Genomic DNA, 19,055 nt, shown 5'->3' on the forward strand with positions numbered 1-19,055 from the left:
AGGTGGATTCTTTATCAACTGAACTATCAGGGAAGCCCGAGAGGATAATAAACTGTTATTTATCCTATAATTTCTTCTATATGTTGAAAATTACATTTTACTAATTTTCAACATATAGAAGAAATTATAGGTGGAAATTTTCTACAATGTGAAGGACATTTTCTCATTTTTTTTCCATTTAGTGTGCTAAAATATACTGCAGTTCATGTGGAACAGGCTATCACCAATATCGCAAAAATCAGATCCTTAAACAGCAGCACCATTACCATACTGCGTAACAGGACGAGAGAATGGCCATGGCCATCTTCAGGGCACACAGAGAACTGGTTACCTTATGGGCAAGCCCCTACGAGCAACTAAACTGAGAGACGAAGAGTAGCTAAAACAATATATACATATATGCAAGTATCCCAAATTTGCTGTCCTTTTCAGAAATGACAAGTGGCTGAAATATGGTTGCTCAGTCGCTCAGTAGTGTCCAGCTCTTTGCACCCCCATGGACTGCAGCACACCAGGCTTCCCTGTCCCTCCTGGCCAAAATAAATAGCCTTTAAATAACATACATACAATTTGTATTTCAAGCTGAGGGTGATTTTTTTCTAAATTAGTGAGAAGTTAACTATTTTTGGAAAGAAATGTGCTCTGGCTACTAAAAACACATATGAAAATTTAGCATGAACACATGATTTTGTTACTGATAATCACATAAATGTATCATGAATTAAAACTATTACAGAAACTGCACCTGAGTATGAAGTATCTCTGTGGGGTGACAGAGATGTTCTCAAATTGAACTCCAGTGATGGCTGCACAACTCTGTACATTGACTAAAAATCACTGAGTTGTATACCTAAGTTTGTGAATTGTATGGCTGTAAATTATATCTGAAAGATGCTGTTAAAAAAACCTATTATCCACTCAAAAAATCTGAAACAATTGCTCATTCTAAGTTTTTCCAAATGAAGATTATTAGTTTTAGCCCCATTATTCTAATGCAGTAGATTTCAAAATCAACTAATTTAACAAGAGGAAACACGGAACTTTTTCCAAGTAAAATACATCAAAATTTACTGGATTAGACTAAAAAATTAGTATCTTAATTAGTACAGCAACAATGCAACACTTTCATTCATATCACATTTGTATATTTTTCAATTAAAATGTATTCTTGGCCATGTCACGTGACTTGTGGGAGCTCAGTTACCCAACCAGAGACTGAACCCAGAACCCAGCGGTGAAGCACTGAGTCCTAACCACTGGACTGCCAGGGAATTTCCTTGTGTATCCTTACGAGGTATCTTTTTCAGATATGACAACCATTAAGCACAAAAATAAAGTGAATTTAGAATCAGATTTTGGAATGCTGATTCAAAGTGAAAAAGGTTTTTGAAAATAATGAAGCATATTAAATCTATTTCTCACTAAATGTTAACAAGATTTTAAAAACTTTCATTAATAAAAATCTTTAAAATATTAAACATTACTTACATCATGGTTCTTATATTTGTTTGTAATATAAAACTATACATAAAGAATACAGTAAAAGATTAATGAAATTTATGATTAATTAATCATATATGGATTTGGAGTACATGTTAAATTTTTTCTTTTAAAACCAAGAGAGGTACACTATTAAAAAGTCTAGGGATTATTTTTAAAATCTGAATCTCATTATGGATTCCCATTGTTCTTAGGTTAAAAACCAAGCTCCTTAATATAGTTTACAAAGCTCTTAATGGCCTTGCCCCCTATTCGTCTGTCCAGCTTCAACATGTCTCTCCTTTATACTCTCCACTGAGTTTCCTTCATTTCCACCATTCCAAAAGCTCTGTCTCTCACTGCTAGTATCTGTGAACGGACATTCGCCCTCCCTTTCTGCCTGGCTAACATAACACTTCCTCATTTCTCACAAATCAGCTTAACTATCATTTCTCTGTACATCATCTTTGATTCCCTCAGCAAGGTTAGGTCCTCCAGCTGTATGTTCTTATTACAATCTCTATTTCCCTTTTTATAAAACTTTGTTGTATCTATAATCACTTAACAAATGTTCCTTGTTATTCTATCCTCAAACACACTAATTGGCACACAGAAAGTAAGTATTACTGAATCACAGCTTAAAGAAAAAAAGAAAAAACAGCAAAGCAAAAGAAATTACTTACCAAATAGTATAAAAAGTCCATGTGGTGTGATAAGCTGTTTGAAAAGGAGAACACAAAATTTAAGGGTCTCATTAACTAAAATTTTTTTTAAAGTTTACTTGTAAAAATGAGAGCTGACTGTGTTTCAAGTGTTAATTTTTTACATGCTTCTTTATATATACTAGTGATGAACTTTAATACAAATTCTTAAACATTTCCATTTGAATTCAACTTGAAGTCAGAAGCTACAATATTTCCTCCTGAAAGACTTTTTACATATGATACTTTCCAACTCACATCAGGATTAAGATTGGTGACAAGCAGAACAGAATTTCCTGGCATACCACCAGCCCCAGGAATGGCCATCCTTCCAGTGACAGCGGAGGAGGTGATTGCGAGGGGACCAAGCGCTCCGGGACCTAGTCCAGCTGGGACCGACAGACCTTTATGAGACAGCAGAAGCATTTTGCATTCTAGTTAACTGGAAAATTATAACACTTGATGCAACTTAAGAAAACAAATGAATGCAAAAGCAAAAATAGAGAAGAAAATGTTTCAAAGCTACCATAAGGATAACAAAGGTGAATCCAGACTCTGGAGGTAGAGTTCCTCGTTTGTTGACATTATCACACTTACTACTCTACTATTTGTATAACACTTTGCAGACCAACCAAGTTCACCAGTCTTAAAGCCATGAAGTTTTTTAAAAGGGTCTATAACTACCAGTACTCCTTCTATTTCTTGAAATAGATGTATTTCAATACATTTCTCTAAACCAGATATAATTTTCATATTGACTTCTACCATTAAATCATATATATGTGTGCGTGTGTGTTTACATATATACATTCTAAAAGCCCTTCAGCAGAAGTCACATATATACAAGCTAGGCAGTAATGCATGTTCTAAAACTTGACTGTGGTAATGGCTGTACATCTCTGCAAATTTATTAAAAATCACTGAATTGTACATCTAAAACAGGTAAATTGTATACATATATTCTGTATGGGGAAAAAAACATTTTGTAACCTTGTAAAACATTATTACCATCAACAACAAATTTATGGAATTCAGTATTATTTTGGAGCAAGAATTTTCAGAGCTCTCTATTCCCCGAGATACTGCAGAAGCTACTGAAAGCCCTATAACACTGGAATATTGACACTACATACAATACCCAAAACACTACACTTTCTCACAAAGTCCAAATATTTGTATTCTCAGCCTAAAAACCGTCTAAGATAAAATTCCCAGTTGATGTAAAATGAGCCAATTCTTTAATGTACTGATTCTTTAAGTTCAAAACTCCTTATAATAGAGTCTGGCCACTTTATCACAAAACATGTGTGTGCATATACCCCCCTATTACACCTGGAAAACCTTATCAACTCAGGAGCCCTCTTTATGCATTTTTTTTCTCTTTCTTAACATCTACTACAGTGTTTTATAGATACAGCATGTCAAAAAAATATCTAAAATGAAGGAAACCATATAGCACTACCTCCAAATGTGTAACTCTTGGGAGCTTCAAACACATAAACACAATGTACAGTGCCTTCATTTTAATGACATAGATAAGATCACTCACTTAATTAAACATATGATAAAATGTCTTAAAACCACCAAAAAAACTAAAACTTAAATAAATCTCAACCTTTTAAATCCTCTTTCTTTTTAGTTAACTTCATCCTCTCTCCTGAAGAGAAGAGTCACAATTCCCAGACTTAGAAAGGGAGGATACAAAGATCATTGTCAGAAAGTAGCTACGCTGCAGTTTAAAATAGTTATATTCACAGATCAGCTGTAAGCTATAAAGGTAATGTGTAGACTGACTTAACACTGTATCACTCTTCCAATCATCAACCTCAAGCATTTTCTTTAAGCACAAAACCATAAAGTATTTTTTCTTCTTAAGTTCTAATCAAAATTCATTTTGTTTATTATTTGGAAGAGTCAGAGTCCTTATCAAAATATTAACTGATTGCTCTCTCTCAATTATTTTCATTAGCTAAAGAAAAAAAATGTGTATACATATAATTTTTTTTTCTGAAATAAAACAGCATGCATATCCTCTATAGTAATCTTCCAAACCCATTCATTTTTTTAAAAAAAGTACTTACAGATAAAATAGTAAATGTTTATTAATTCAAATGTTTGTTGTCTGCATAATAAGTACTGAATGCCCTTAAAGACAGTAAGGACACAAAGATAAGTAAGACAGAAGTCTGTTTAACATGTAACTGAGTTGCTTATCAGCAAGCAGCTCATCTATTTTATATAATAACCAAAGAGACAAACCTAAGGTTATTTAATATAGTCAACCTATAGTTATCTGTGCCAGTGGCAAGTATAAATGATGCAGAGCAGATAATAGAATTTTAGTGTTGAGAATGAAACCAGAGAGAATTATTTATAAACACAAGGAAGCTGTACAATCATCTATTGTCCATGAGCCACTTCCATGATTGATACACATAATGCTTTTTTGGTAAATTCTTCAAACATGGTCATATCTTTCATTTTGATAAGTTCTAGAATATATAAATCGTAATTAAGAAGTCATTTCAACTTCAACTTTAAAAGAGTCACCTGCAGCTTGAGGAAATCCGATAGCGGGGGCAAATCCAGCAGCCCCTGCATACGGTGAGGAAATGATTCCTGGTGCACCTAAGGGGGAAGAGAAGCTGAAATAAATACACTACCTTCTATAAAGACAGTTATCAACACAATAAAATGGCCATATGAGGGCATATTGTTGACAAAGAGATTCTATTACGGAGTAAAGATTTGTTCAACAGATGATCCTTGTTGTGTTGTATAAGAGGCTCTGCCACTTCCAGAGGCTAATCCCTTTGAACTGGGTTCAAGGTTCAAGACTACAGCTAGAATGTTATTAATATTTCATTCTGAGTTATTAGTTTGCTACTTAGTTTTAGTTTATTTGGTTTTGTTATTTAGGCTGATATTCTTGCCCTTACTTAGAGCACTGTTTCTATGTAAAAATCATCAAATATTCACTAAACTATACTGTACCTCTTGGGTACTGTGCTGATGAAATAAAAATCCTTGCCTTTGAGAGGCTTTACAAACTAAAATTATGAATTATAGAAGATTCACATGCTGAGGATCTAGAAGTTTGAATACAAATATACTGCAAGTGGTCTAAGAAGAAGGGATTGCAAAGGATCTCTAGAACTGTTTGAAGGCTTCTCAGGAAGTAAAACTTGAGCTGGACATTAAATGAAAAGCAGTGCTTAGTGTGTAACAGATGCCAAACAAAGGCTGATATTCCTTCTCCACTTAAAAGTCTGGATAATGTGCACCATCAACAAATACAGGAGTTAGCTCTACATGGTGGAATCATTACTAGTAGGAAAACAATTTGATTTAGGACAAACTAAGGTCGAGGTGATACTAAGACATTCAAATGGCAATGCCACAAGTGGAAATGAGGGGGTAAACTCAGAATTTCTAACTATTACAAGATACAGATTTGTAAATCATCTATATAGAAATAAATGTAAAAGCCATATGAAGAAGAAGAACACTAAAAAGGGCACAAGACAAGAAATGAAGAAAGCTAAAGAGAACCTGGGAGTATCAGTACACTTAAGTCGAAGAGGAACATTCTAAGAAAAAGAGAAAGAGAGAACAGCCTCAGAAAACAAAACAATGAATTACAGTCCCTCAGGATCTAGAGATGGAATTTCAGGGAGAGGGGTTCAATAAAAGTCAGGGAGAGTGAGAAACATAAACGTGAAGCAACAGTTTTAAAGCAACAGTGAGAAGCTAGATTGTAAGAGTCAAAATGAGGGATTTGTTTTTTTTTTTATGATAGGGTGATATGCATATTTATAGGAAGCAGGCTGAATTTTCCAGAGGAGTTTAAAGATCACATAAGTTTATTCTCTTCATTAAAGAGAATTATTTAAAAGAATTTGTTAGATATGTGCTATGATTTATTAAAATAATTCAAGAAAAATTAGTCATAAAGAGACTTCAGGGACAGAGAGGACTGACAGAGTAACTGACGAAATAAGCACGTCAGGAGGCAAGCACCCCTCTGGTGCTAAGGGAGCACTGAATAACGCATACGCGAATCTCTGGCCCTGCTAAACTTATATTCAAGTAGGCTGAAGATCATAGGTAAAATGATTCCGTTTCATAACAAATAACTATTTTAAAGGCATAAAGGAAGACTTACCCGAGACACTTCAATATGGATATGAGTTATTATGAAAATTTACACTGGGAAGTTAAACAAAAGAAGAAATATGGTTGCCAAGTATTCACTTGACCCTTCCATCTAAAGCTGGCTAGTTATGTGACTGGCAGTGTCTCCTGCAGAACATACATCTGTACGCAACACCACTGCATTCAATCACATGATAGGAACACAGAGACAGTCATGACACAGACTGCTATACAGAAGTGTTAAGAAGCATTATGGGTTTACACCAGCTCTGATTTCTTTCACCCGCTGCCACGAGAATGCCACGGCTCAAATGGAGTGACACCTTCAGCCTGGACCCTTGATCAAAAAGACATGTTGAGGGAAGTTTGCAAAATTTGATTCACAGTTGTTTAGGTGTCAGTTAAGTGACAGGAATAAACGTTAATTACTGTAAACCACTGAGATTTGTCAGAAAGGCAGGGGAGGTACTTTTAAAACAAAACAAGTCTAATGCAAGTAGTTATGAGGGGGGATGGTATGAGGCAGAAGATATGCAGTAGGTTTGAGAGAAATGAGGAAAATTTTTGATATTAACTCTCACTGAACATTAAATAGCAATAAATGAAAGAAATGGTAAACTGTTCCAGGGCCAAATTTTAAATAATTGTTTCCAAGTACAAGAACATTTGTTAATATTTGACAAAAGAAACATTTGTAGTTTCCATAAATCTACATTCAAGTAAGCAGGAACAGAAACACTTAAGCAAATTAACCTGTTAGACATTGGTTTACACAAACTTTAAAAGAAAAGGTTTAAGATTTGAATAGTTATATCACAGGTGTTTTACATTTGGAAAATGTATTACCAATAGCAATTACGGTAATACAAATAGATAACATTTTTATCTATGAAATCAGTTTACCAGTGTTTCAGTGTTTCTCAGTGCTATTATTTATAACAGCAAACCCAAAAGACACAAGCTTAATGTCTAAATTGAAGAATTATTATATAAATTATGAGTCACTAGACAAAATACAGAGACATTTGAAACATTACAAACAATATATATTATGGCAAAAAGGCACTATTATTGTTTTTTAAAAATGTGGATATAGTAGCAGACTAAATAATAAAGACCAACCTTGTGGCAGATATGTCCAATGAATAGGAAAAAGATCCTTAAAAAAAATAAAACCTAACAGCTAACAAGATCATTAAGAGTAACCTGGCTAAAAACCTAACTCTATCAAACAGCTTTGGTTTTATCATCCTCATGCTTAATGGACAAGATGCAAATCCCAAGGTTAGCCCAAGAGGAAGGAAGTCAACAGGAGACCTCCATGACACTAATCCAACAGTATAAACCTAAAATAACCCATCCCATTACCTACTCCTCTTACCTTCAGAAGACTACAAGGAAAGCTGACTTTGTGTCTAACAGAGAAGAGACAAAAATAAGGTTCCTAAAAAGGTCTAACCAACAGTAAGCTCTCATGCAAATTTGCAGCCTAAATTTACATTTCTTAGGAATTCAAGGGAAAATTAACAAAATTACGGATTTAGATTGAAATGGTCCCAGACACAGATCCTTTGATATTGCAAACAAGTAAATTCTTTCTGGAGGAACATACATCTTGAGACTAAGCCTCAAAGAAGTCTCACAAGTTATTTCCCAAGTAAGTGAATAACTCAAAAAGAAGAAAGTAGAAAAAGAAATGTCTACTTAGCAGCAGTAGCAGCAACAACTGTTAAGACTTCAGACACTGGAATTATCAGATGAGGATTCTAAATAGTATGTTTGGAAAAATAAAAGCTATGTTGAAAAGTATAAGGCAGATGATATTTAAAAAAAGAATAAAATTTCTAGAAATAAAAAGCACAATTACTGAAATTTATTATTCAGGATGCAGCTCGGAGAGATAAAGGAAAAAACAGGACAGAAAGTTTGAGATACTCAGAACACAGTAAGAGAATTTAACAGGTCTAGTCAAAACTCAAGAAACTAAGAAAAGAAACAGTGTGAAGAGGGCATATGTGAAAAGATCATTTCTAGGACCAGTAAAAGACAACAATCCACCAAATCAAGAAGCTTCTAAAGGGTATGTAATAATATAATAATTTTAATCCCCATTTTGCTGATGACTAGGGATGCTGAGCATCTATTCAAGTGTTTATTGCCACTCATATACTATCTTTTGTAAGATATTTTTTCAAATCTTTTGCCCATTTTTAATAATTTGTTTTCTTATTATTGAGCTGTGAATTCCCTGTATACCTTGATATAACTAATTTGTTTTCTTCTAGTCTATAAGCTTGCCTTTCGGTTTTCTTGATGGTATCTTTCAAGCCACGGAACTTTTAAAATGTTGATGTACATACAATACATAAATTATTTCCTTTTATGGTTTGTGCTTTTTGTGGTTTATCTAAGAAACGTTTGCATATCCCAGGTTGCAAAGATTTTCTCCTAGTGTTTTTTAATATAAGATTTACTTATTTATTTATTGGTTCTGTTTTGGCCATGTCACACTGCAGAGCATGTGGGATTCCAATTTCCTGACCAGGGATTAAACTTGTGCCCCCTGCAGTGGAAGCACACTGAGTCTTAGCTGCTAGACGACCAGGGAAGTCCCCCTTCCTGTTTTATTCCACGAGTTTTTTAGGCTTAAGTTACACAGACAGGTCTAAGGTCCGTTTCAATTCAATCTGTCAGTATGGTGTGAGATACTGATAAAAGTTTATTTTTTCCAATATGGATGTCCACTTGTCCAAAAACTACTTGTTGGAAGATTCTCCTTTATTGAAGTTTTACACCGGCAATTTTGCTCAAAACCAACTCATCCTATACATGTGGGTCAGTTTTAGACTCTATATGCTTCTCTACTGATTTATATATCTATCTTTTCAACACTGTCAAAGTGGTTTGATTACTGCACTTTATGCTGTCTTGCATTTATTTCCTATCACTATTCTAGATACTTTTCTATTTCTATGTAAATTTTAGAAGTTCAATGCATCTTACTAAAGTAAGAGAAAGAAATTAGAATATTTAAGAGAAAAAAGAGTTAATCAAAGTTGAATAAGAAATCAAGAAACAACACTGCATTTGTATATTAGCAACACTTAGAAAACCAAATGATGGCTAAAATGTACACTGCATCATTCTAAGCTCTTACATACATTAGCACATATAATATTCATCACAACTCTTACCAGTTAAGTATTATTATTATGTTCATCTCACATATAAAAAGACAAAAGTACAGAGTAGTTAAGCAATTTGCCCAAACTCACACAGATCAAAAAGACTGGTTGAGAATTAGAATCTAAAAAGTATAGCTCTTAGGAATAACTAACAAAACATATGTAAACATACTTTTATAGGGAAAAGTCGTCAAACTTTACTCAAAGACATTAAAGAATATATAAATGGAGAGGTGCACAATGTTCAAAATCTGGAAGACTCTATTGTAAAGATGTCAATTGTCTTCTAAGTGATTTATAAAATCCATATAATCTAATCAAAACCCTAAGAGTGCTTTTTTCTCCCTCTTTGAGGACTTGAAAAGCTGATCCTAAAATTCCTAAGTGTAAATGGTCAAGAACTGCCAAGATACTCTTGAAGAATAAGAAACTTAACTCTGTCAGACACTGAGACTTGTGGTAATGACAAAAAGAATAAACAGACCATTGGAGCAATGCCCAGAAAACTACTTATGCAAATATATTAACCTCTAGTTAATGGTGTGTGAACAATTCTGAAACTTTTTGTGTATTACAGGATTGAGCAAATGGGTAAATATGTTGAGGCTAATGGAAAACTAGATTTCTCATTCCTGAAGAAAGGAATCACAATATGAAAAAAAGGGTGCTCAATTAGAATTGGAAGTATCAGTTAAATTGGAAGTATCAGTGTTTTTTTAAACACACACACAAATATATTTATGAAGTACACATACACACCCACTTAAAGTTTCTAGAAGCAACGATACCCTATTATCAATGAGTATTAATGCCTTAATACTGATTTCCAAATACTATTTTCCACTAAAAGGAACCAGGGTTCATTGGAGAAATGGCTGACTACAGTGCTGAGGCAGGGAAAGTAGATTTGATATATCTTCTGCCAGAAAGTAATGAAGTGTGCATACAATGATGAGGACATGTCAAAAGGCCACAGAAACTTGTATGAAAGGGCTCCCACTGGCCAAATCTGGTATCAGTTCAGTTCAGTTTGAACATAAAATGAAAAACAATAATATGAAACTACTGCCCACAGAATAAGAACTTACAAGTCCATATTAATGTGAAAAAATAAATAGAATGAATAGTAAATAAGTCATACAGAGCTAATGACAGTATAATGAACATAGACAGTAATAATAAAATTATGCTACATATCACTTATATCAGCAATCATATTACACTATGTAAATACAAAGTAGCACAATATAAACCTTCAGTTCAGCTCAGTTCAGTTCAGTCACTCAGTCGTGTCCGACTCTTTGCGATCCCATGAATCACAGCACGCCAGGCCTCCCTGTCCATCACCAACTCCCGGAGTTCACTCAAACTCATGTCCATCGAGTCGGTGATGCCATCCAGCCATCTCACTCTCTGTCATCCCCTTCTCCTCCCACCCCCAATCTTTCCCAGCATCAGAGTCTTTTCCAGTGAGTCAACTCGTCGCATGAGGTGGCCAAAGTATTGGAGTTTCAGCTTTAGCATCAGTCCTTCCAATGAACACCCAGGATTGATCTCCTTTAGAATGGACTGGTTGGATCTCCTTGCAGTCCGGACTCTCAAGAGTCTTCTCCAGCACCACAGTTCAAAAGCATCAATTTTTCAGCGATCAGCTTTCTTCACAGTCCAACTCTCACATCCATACATGACCACTGGAAAAACCAGAGCCTTGACTAGATGGACCTTTGTTGGCAAAGTAATGTCTCTGCTTTTTAATATACTATCTAGGTTGGTCATAACTTTCCTTCCAAGGAGTAAGCGTCTTTTAATTTCATGGCTGCAATCAGCATCCACAGTGATTTTGGAGCCCAAAAAAATAAAGTCTGACACTGTTTCCCCATCTATTTCCCATGAAGTGATGGGACCCTTAAATTCACATAAATGTCGTAAAAATGAATGAATGAATGGAGTGGTAAAAAAAAAAAAAGTCCTTTATAATAAAATTCCAGCTACTAAATCAGGACGAAAGATGAAATTAGCAAACCACCAATACAGCAACAACCATCATGGTGACAACTATTTTAGGCAATGGATATTAAAGCTAAAATGAGAAGGACTTCCCTGGAGGTTCAGTGGTTAAGACTTTGTCTTCCAATGCAAGCAATGCAAGTTCAGTCCCTGATTGGGCAGCTAAGAACCCACATGCCTCGTGTCCAACAATCCAAAGCATAAAAAGGAAGCAATATTGTAACAATCAATAAAAACTTTAAAAATGGATCATATCAAATAAAAATCTTCAAAAAAAAAAAACCTAAAGGGTGAAAAGTTGTAAGAAACAGGCTATTTATATAGTCTAACATACCCTCCCTACAAAAAAGTGTTTTTAATTACAAAGAGAAAAACAGGTGGAAGAAACCAGCTTAAGTGATCAATGTTAATTAATATCACCACGAATAGGATAAACTAGCAGCACTGCCAATGTAATGAAATGAGAAAGACACAACATTATTTCAGCCAAAGACCCAGACACGCATACTGGGATACATTCTATTAAATACTCAACCCTGAACTCTTCAAAAATTTAAAGGTCATAAAAGACAAAGAATGAGGATATGTTCAAAATTAAAGGCCTCCACAAGACAAGACAAATAAATTAGCCTGAAACTGGTTTGGATCCCTACTAGAAAAACATTTTCTTAATAAAGAACATTATTTTCCACAACTGGCAAAATTTTTAAAAGGTCTATGGATTAGATAATGGTATCATATGAATGTTAATTTTCTGATTTTGTTATTTATGTTAAGAATGTCCTTGTTCTTAGAAAATACACAATGAGTATTTAGAAGGGACATCATGCCTGCAACTTATTTTTCAATGACTCAGAGGAAGAAAAAAATACCACGCACACACAAACAAAGAGAGATGATAAAGTAAATGTGGTGTGATGTTAATAATCAGAGAATCTGAAGGATACAGGGGATTCTTTCAACTATTTCTGCAGCTTGAAGTACTGTAATAAAAAGTTACTAAAATACTATAAACTTTAGAATATTCTAAGTGTTTATATTTATAATGTCAAAGTAATAAAGGATTTTTTAAACATGACACAAAAACACAAAGGATATGGCAAATCAACTTGGCCATATAAAAATACCATGAAGAGAATGAACCAATAAGCCAAAACTGATAGAAACTATTTGCAACACGTAAAACCAACAAAAACACTAGTGTCTAGGTATTAAAGAATTCCTACAAATAAACAAGAAATGACAAGAAACTAAATACAAAAACAGGCAAAAGAATTAACAGAAAATTCATTAAGAATGACCAACAAACGTTAAGTTCAACCTCAGTGATAATTAGGAAAATTTCAAAGCAGCACTGTTCATAATAGCCTCAAACTAAAATAACCCAAATGTCTATCAACAGTAGCATAGATAAACCAACTCTAATATATTCATACAGTGGAAATCTATACACGTGACAGTGTTGAAAATGGATAAGCAAGAGCCACATATATGAACAGAGATGAATCAAAAAGAAAAACAGTGTGATTCCATTTAAATAAACTTCTAAATATGGGAGAAAAATTTTTAGCACTTAGGGCTGCATAATGAGTAGTATAAAACCAAAACCAAACCACAGGAGAAAAGCAAAAAAGCAAAAGCAGGACTATCATCAAAAATCTGAGACTACAGTTATACTGGTGCAGGGAGAATGGGTACACAACAAATGAGAGGGGTACAAATGGCGCTTCTACATCATGTGTATACATTTTATTTCTTAATCTGGGTAGTATGGATATCTAAAACTGCACTCAGGGGCTTCCTTGGGAAAGAATCTGCCTGTTAATGCAGGAGGATCTTTGATATAGGAAGGTCCCACGTGTCATGGAGCAACTAAGCCCATGGGACACAACTACTGAGTCTGTGCTCTAGAGCCCAAGAGTCACAACTACTGAAGCCCATATGCCCTAGAGCTCACACTCTGCAACGAGGGAATCCACCACAACTAGAGAGTAGACTGGCTCGCTGCAACCAGAGAAAAACCCACACAGCAATGAAGATCCAGCACAGCCATAAGTAACTAAATGAAACTAGTAGAATAATGTTAAACATTTCAAGAAAAATATTTAAAAAAACTATATTCCCATATTTTTACAAGCTTTTCTATAGAGATAATATATAATGTTATCTCTAAAACAGATCAGGAAGACCCCAGAATGCTTACAACTTAGCTCTAAGAACCTGAAAGGGTAATCTTTAAAAGAAAGAACAGCTAGTTAAGTAAGGAACAGAGTCCTGGAAGTGTAGCATTTTCAAAGTCAAGTGAAAGAAAAGGAGGGAATAGTGAACCATGTCAAATATTTGTGAGAGGCAGAGTAAACTATCATACAACATTGAAAGGTATTGTTCTTTCTTTGATAAATTACTTATCTTAGAATGTACACGCTATTTGCAATGACAAAGGACTTATTAACACAATAAGAAACGATAGCAATATTTTGATATTTTATATTCAGAAACCAAAATTCTTAATCGTATTTTTAAAATGCCCTCCTCCCACAATGCAGAACATTAATTACACCAACAGTATGTATTCAATTATTGGAACATGTGCAGTTCTGCACTGATAGCCAAGCTTTGGCAAACTTGAATGACAGCCTCAGTTTTTATCACTTGATATTAAAATGCTAATTACAAAGACCTTTGGCTCTGCCAAGTTGTACATATGAGTAGAGGCTGATAACAAATACAGCCCCCTTCAAAATCTACAAGGGATTGGTTCCAGGACACTCCCAGCCCCCAACTCTGTAGATACCATCAAAATCCAAGGATGCTCAAGTCCCTTTATAAAATGGCAAAGTATGTGCATATTATCTCTGCACATCCTCCTGTATACTTGAAATCATCTCCAAATTGCTTATAATACCTAACACGTTGTAAATGCTATGTAAACAGTTGTAAAGACAAGGTAATGCTATGGAAATAGTTGCTGGTACAAGGAAAATTCAAGTTTTGCTTTTTGGAATTTTATGAAACTTCTTTTTCTCCATTTTTGATCTGTGGTTGGTTGAATCCACAGATGCCAAACCTGAAGATATGGAAGGCCAAATGTATAAAACACAAAAACTTGGTTAGACTAAAACAGAAACTTTAACAGTTCAGGGACATGAACTGAACAATCCACTTGACCTTCTGCAGTTATAAATAATAAAAAGCTTTTATTTTAAATTTACTGTTTATATTTGGCTACGGATTCTTTTTTCTCACCTGTAAAATGAAGATAAACTAAATACCACTTAAAGTCTCAATTAATATTTTATGGTGTCATCTGGGAAAGAAAAATCAATCACGAAGGCAAAATTTAATACCTTATCTAAATATTAACCGCATTTGAGGGCTGTAAAGCCAAAAAGTACATTAACCTAGTGATATATGCAACTAGGATATTCACTACTTTTCTTTTTACATAAAGGTTTACTTCAAAAGTTTAGATTACTGAGACCTGATCTTAAATAAAAGAAGGAAGCTCTTCAAAGCAACAATTAGCATGAGTAATACAGAAGATTGTATTTTTATTAATGCAGAAATGCAATTTCACACAGACTTAGGGCAATGACGAAAAGTTCTGATGTTTAAAAGCCAAAAATCCTCTTCTTTGAATACAGATATTTAAAGTATCACTGCTTTAGAAAGGAGAAGCATTTCTCTCCAGAGCACTATGCCAATACTCTGCTGGCTGTCAATCAACTTGTTCAAACCAATGGCAATATGTAAGACTGTTCAATCCAGACAAATGGTCGCACGGTTTACAAAGAATGAGCAATATTCTCTAATTAATGTTAGAAAATAAATTCAATTTTAGGTACCCACTTGTTTTTGACAACTAATAGAATCTACTAATATTAAGATTCAGTTAACGAACACATTTTTGTTCCATGAGTCTCCCTTTTCTCTAGAAATCCTGAGAGAATCCAAGACGACACCAGCTGACATATATGGATTAACAAATTAAACTTTTAACTTCAGAAAGCTTGTTCTATGACCCAAAACAGAACTACTCACCAAAAGCAGCAGCCATAGGGGGTTCAAGGGATGGCTGGCCATCACCAGTGGGAAGGTCTAAGCGAGTGAAGTCTCTGCTTTTGTCATTATTATATTTCACATTAAGGCTGGTGAGCTTGGAGAAGTCAATACGCAGAGTGCAGCATGCATTATAGATATTCTGGCCATCCAGAGCCTAAAGCACGTAAGAAAGGGACTGATGTTTTGCAAGACAACAATAAATCAAGTAGCCTCTACTTTGACAAAAAGTGGCAATCAGGCATAAAGCAGAGAGGACTAAACTAAAAGCCAAAGAATTGCATTTCCTTTTACCTTTATCACTAACTGGGTGAGCCTAAGAGAGAAAATGAAAACTCTATTTCTCAGTTTTTTCTTCTGTAAAGTGATAATCTCTATTTTATCTATGGTAAGATAAATGGAAGAGGAGAAATGTATAAGCTTGAAAAACTATAATACATTATTGTACACTGTACTATTATTACGATTATTTTAAAATGTTTAAATATATTTAAATTTTAATTTCATCTTAATTCATATTAGTGTAGTTTACATAGGTTAAGATGATATAAAGTCTTTGTAATGGTACTTGTCAGAACCACAATATGTGAAATAGTATCAACAACTTTTTGTTGTTGTTGTTGTAAATTTATTTTCTTTGAGTAACAAGATTGAGGGAAGTTTTAAGTCAGAGCAGATACAAGACCAAAAATTAGCAATCTCTTCTTCCATAATGATAAAGATCTTTCGAAGGGATATTTAAAGCTACTAATGACTTCCACAAACACTTGAATTTACCTAAAATAGATACCAGAAACTAAAACACAAAAAACAAATGTACTAAAAAATGCTTATTTATCGTAATAGTTACTGATGAGTGTGCCACCGTAAAGGAACAGGAACAATACACGCAGGTAGAGGATACGGCAAATGTCAGTGTTATTCCGAGTCAAGAGCGGACACTGAGTGACACACAAAGTGCTGCCAACCTCAGTCTCCATCTTCGGGAAAAACTAGCAACGACTCATATGCTGATGCGAGATAGGATTAGAGTCAGGGATAGATCTCAACAGGAGACGGATCAAACATAGCCAAACTGAATGTGAAGTTTTATATCTTGTCAAAAGTCAAGCACTTGTGTGCTAAAAAGAAGACAATATGAATTGAAAGCAGCATATTTCCTAAGATTTAATGTCTATCAATTTATAGCTCAATGAGATTCAACAGTGAATACAGTTGCAAAAATATAGAAATCAATCACTGGCTCACGTAATAGAGGTAAATGAGGGCACTAGGGCAAAGATAATTCTATTCTATTAGTTAGATTATATCAGGAGTACTTTTCTCAACTCTAGACTTCAAATATGACAAAACAGAAATGAGTCCCAGAAATATAAGAAATGATAAGTGATTTGAAACCATTTCATATGAAGAAAGAAGTAGCTTTTAGACTCTAAAAAGAACATATGGAACAGTACATTTAAAAATGGTAAATTAGTTTGTATATTTTATTACAATTTTTAAAATAACATAGTAAACTACAGCATAGGAGAAGATATGATGACTTTCTTTAGTATCACTGAAGTGACTATAATAACAATTGAAAAATGAAACAAAGATCATAATTACCATTTTGGCATAATGTGCATTCAATGGGTCAGCATACTGAAGCAAGGCTTGAAACTGATTATTCTTTGTAAAGGTGATAATCTTTAAGACTGTGCCAAATTTAGAAAATATCTGGAAAAAAGTTCACATTAGGTTAAATTTAAGGGAAAAATTCAGCTAACTTATCTTTATAAATACAACTTGATTCATAAATCTCAGTTTTAAATGAAAATAATCTCCTTTATTAAAACTACTGGTACCAAAATTACTTAAATCAAGCCTAAGATGTTCATGTTCTAAACCCATACGTTGCTTAAAACAGTGTCTGACATACAATAGGAACTAAATATTTAATCTATTTTATAACTTGTCATAATTGGCACAGTACTGAAACAGAAGGTTACAACAGGAATTAATTAGTGCTATAAGGTAATGGTGTTGCAAAGCATATACTTGGAAATGGAAAAGTCACACAGATCAACTATTTCAGCCTGAGAATCAGCATCTACTTCCTAAAATCTTTATAGAAAGGAAAACTACCAAATATTCAACAAAATGAAGAACAAAATGTCCAATGCTCTATTAATTCATCAAATAGTCATAGAGAATCGGTATAAGCTCTGAGAAGTCAGGAGTGAACAAAATAGAAACAAGAATCTCAGCACTGGTTCATCAATTTTAAACAACAGTACCATACTAACGCAAAATCTTGATAATAGGGGAAACATAGGGGGTCGCACAGAGTCGGACACGACTGAAGCGACTTAGCAGCAGCAGCAGCAGCATGTCTGTGGGATTAAGGAGGTATAAATATTCTGCTCAAAGTGTTTTGTGAACTAAAAATGCTCTAAAGAATTCTAAGAAAACAAAATGTGAAACGGGACAAAAACTAGAAAAGGCAGGAAGAGAACGCGGGAGGAAACCACAAACAAGCGCAGTAAGTAGGAAACAGTTATCAACTTGGCAGATATATGTCCAGATATATCTTGGCAGATATAGTAAAAAATCACTTTAAATGTGTCAATGTTCTAAATACGCTAATTAAAACACATAACTGTTAGAGTGGGCTTTTTAAAAAGCACATGCAAGACCCAACTCCAGGTTATTTGAGAGAAATCCACTTTAAATATAAAGACTTAAGCTAAAGAGAGAGAAAGATGCACCATGCTAATAACACTGCTGCTGCTGCTGCTAAGTCGCTTCAGTCGTGTCCGACTCTGTGAGACCCCAGATGGCAGCCCACCAGGCTCCCCCGTCCCTGGAATTCTCCAGGCAAGAACACTGGAGTGGGTTGCCATTTCCTTCTCCAATGCATGAAAGTGAAAAGTGAAGTCACTCAGTCGTGTCCAACTCTTAGCGATCCCATGGCCTACCAGGCTCCTCCGTCCATGGGAGTTTCCAGGCAAGAGTACTGGAGTGGGTTGCCAGTGCCTTCTCCGATGCTAACACTAATTTTTAAGAAAAACTGGCAGAGCTATATTCACTTCCTACAAGGCTGACCTCTGAAGAAAAATTATCAGGGATAATGAGGGATGCTATTTAAGATAATGGGAGTCATTTATCCAAGAAGACAGAACAATCTTTAAAATGTATGTGCGTAGAACCAAAATACTTCAGAAAAAAAGCTGTTAGAACTACAAAAACACTACTGTTGTTGGAGGCTTTAATAATATCCCTCCAATACGGACTTACGGATAAGGCTGTATTGAGACTGTGATCAAACGTACGATTACCAAAGGGGAGAGGGGCTGGACCTAATTCACATTTTTAGACTAACACAGCCAATAACAGCAGAATGCGCATGAACACCAAGACAGATATATGCTGAGCCACAAAGCACACTTAAATGTAAAACAATAAAAATCATGCAACGTATATTCTC

The 19,055-nt window shown here is 34.5% G+C and overlaps 1 protein-coding gene across 6 annotated transcripts in view; it reads right to left on the reverse strand.

Annotated features, from left to right (window-relative positions):
- PTBP3 (polypyrimidine tract binding protein 3) overlaps positions 1-19,055 on the reverse strand; it is a 92,328-nt gene that overhangs the window by 10,460 nt on the left and 62,813 nt on the right. For 5 of the 6 annotated variants that reach the window (XM_055427591.2, XM_055427589.2, XM_055427593.2 and 2 more), the window contains 5 exons: positions 17,195-17,305; positions 15,569-15,743; positions 4,731-4,808; positions 2,439-2,584; positions 2,163-2,196 (listed from right to left, as the gene is read on the reverse strand). In XM_055427591.2, coding sequence (XP_055283566.1) covers positions 2,163-2,196; positions 2,439-2,584; positions 4,731-4,808; positions 15,569-15,743; positions 17,195-17,305 — 544 coding nt within the window. The remainder of the gene's footprint in view (positions 1-2,162; positions 2,197-2,438; positions 2,585-4,730; positions 4,809-15,568; positions 15,744-17,194; positions 17,306-19,055) is intronic. The other variant, XM_055427590.2, reaches the window with a different exon arrangement.

Source organism: Moschus berezovskii, chromosome 7 (assembly GCF_049115385.1).
Source record: "Moschus berezovskii isolate FMDL1 chromosome 7, NW_MosBer_1.0, whole genome shotgun sequence".
NCBI classification, from domain to species: Eukaryota; Metazoa; Chordata; class Mammalia; order Artiodactyla; family Moschidae; genus Moschus; species Moschus berezovskii.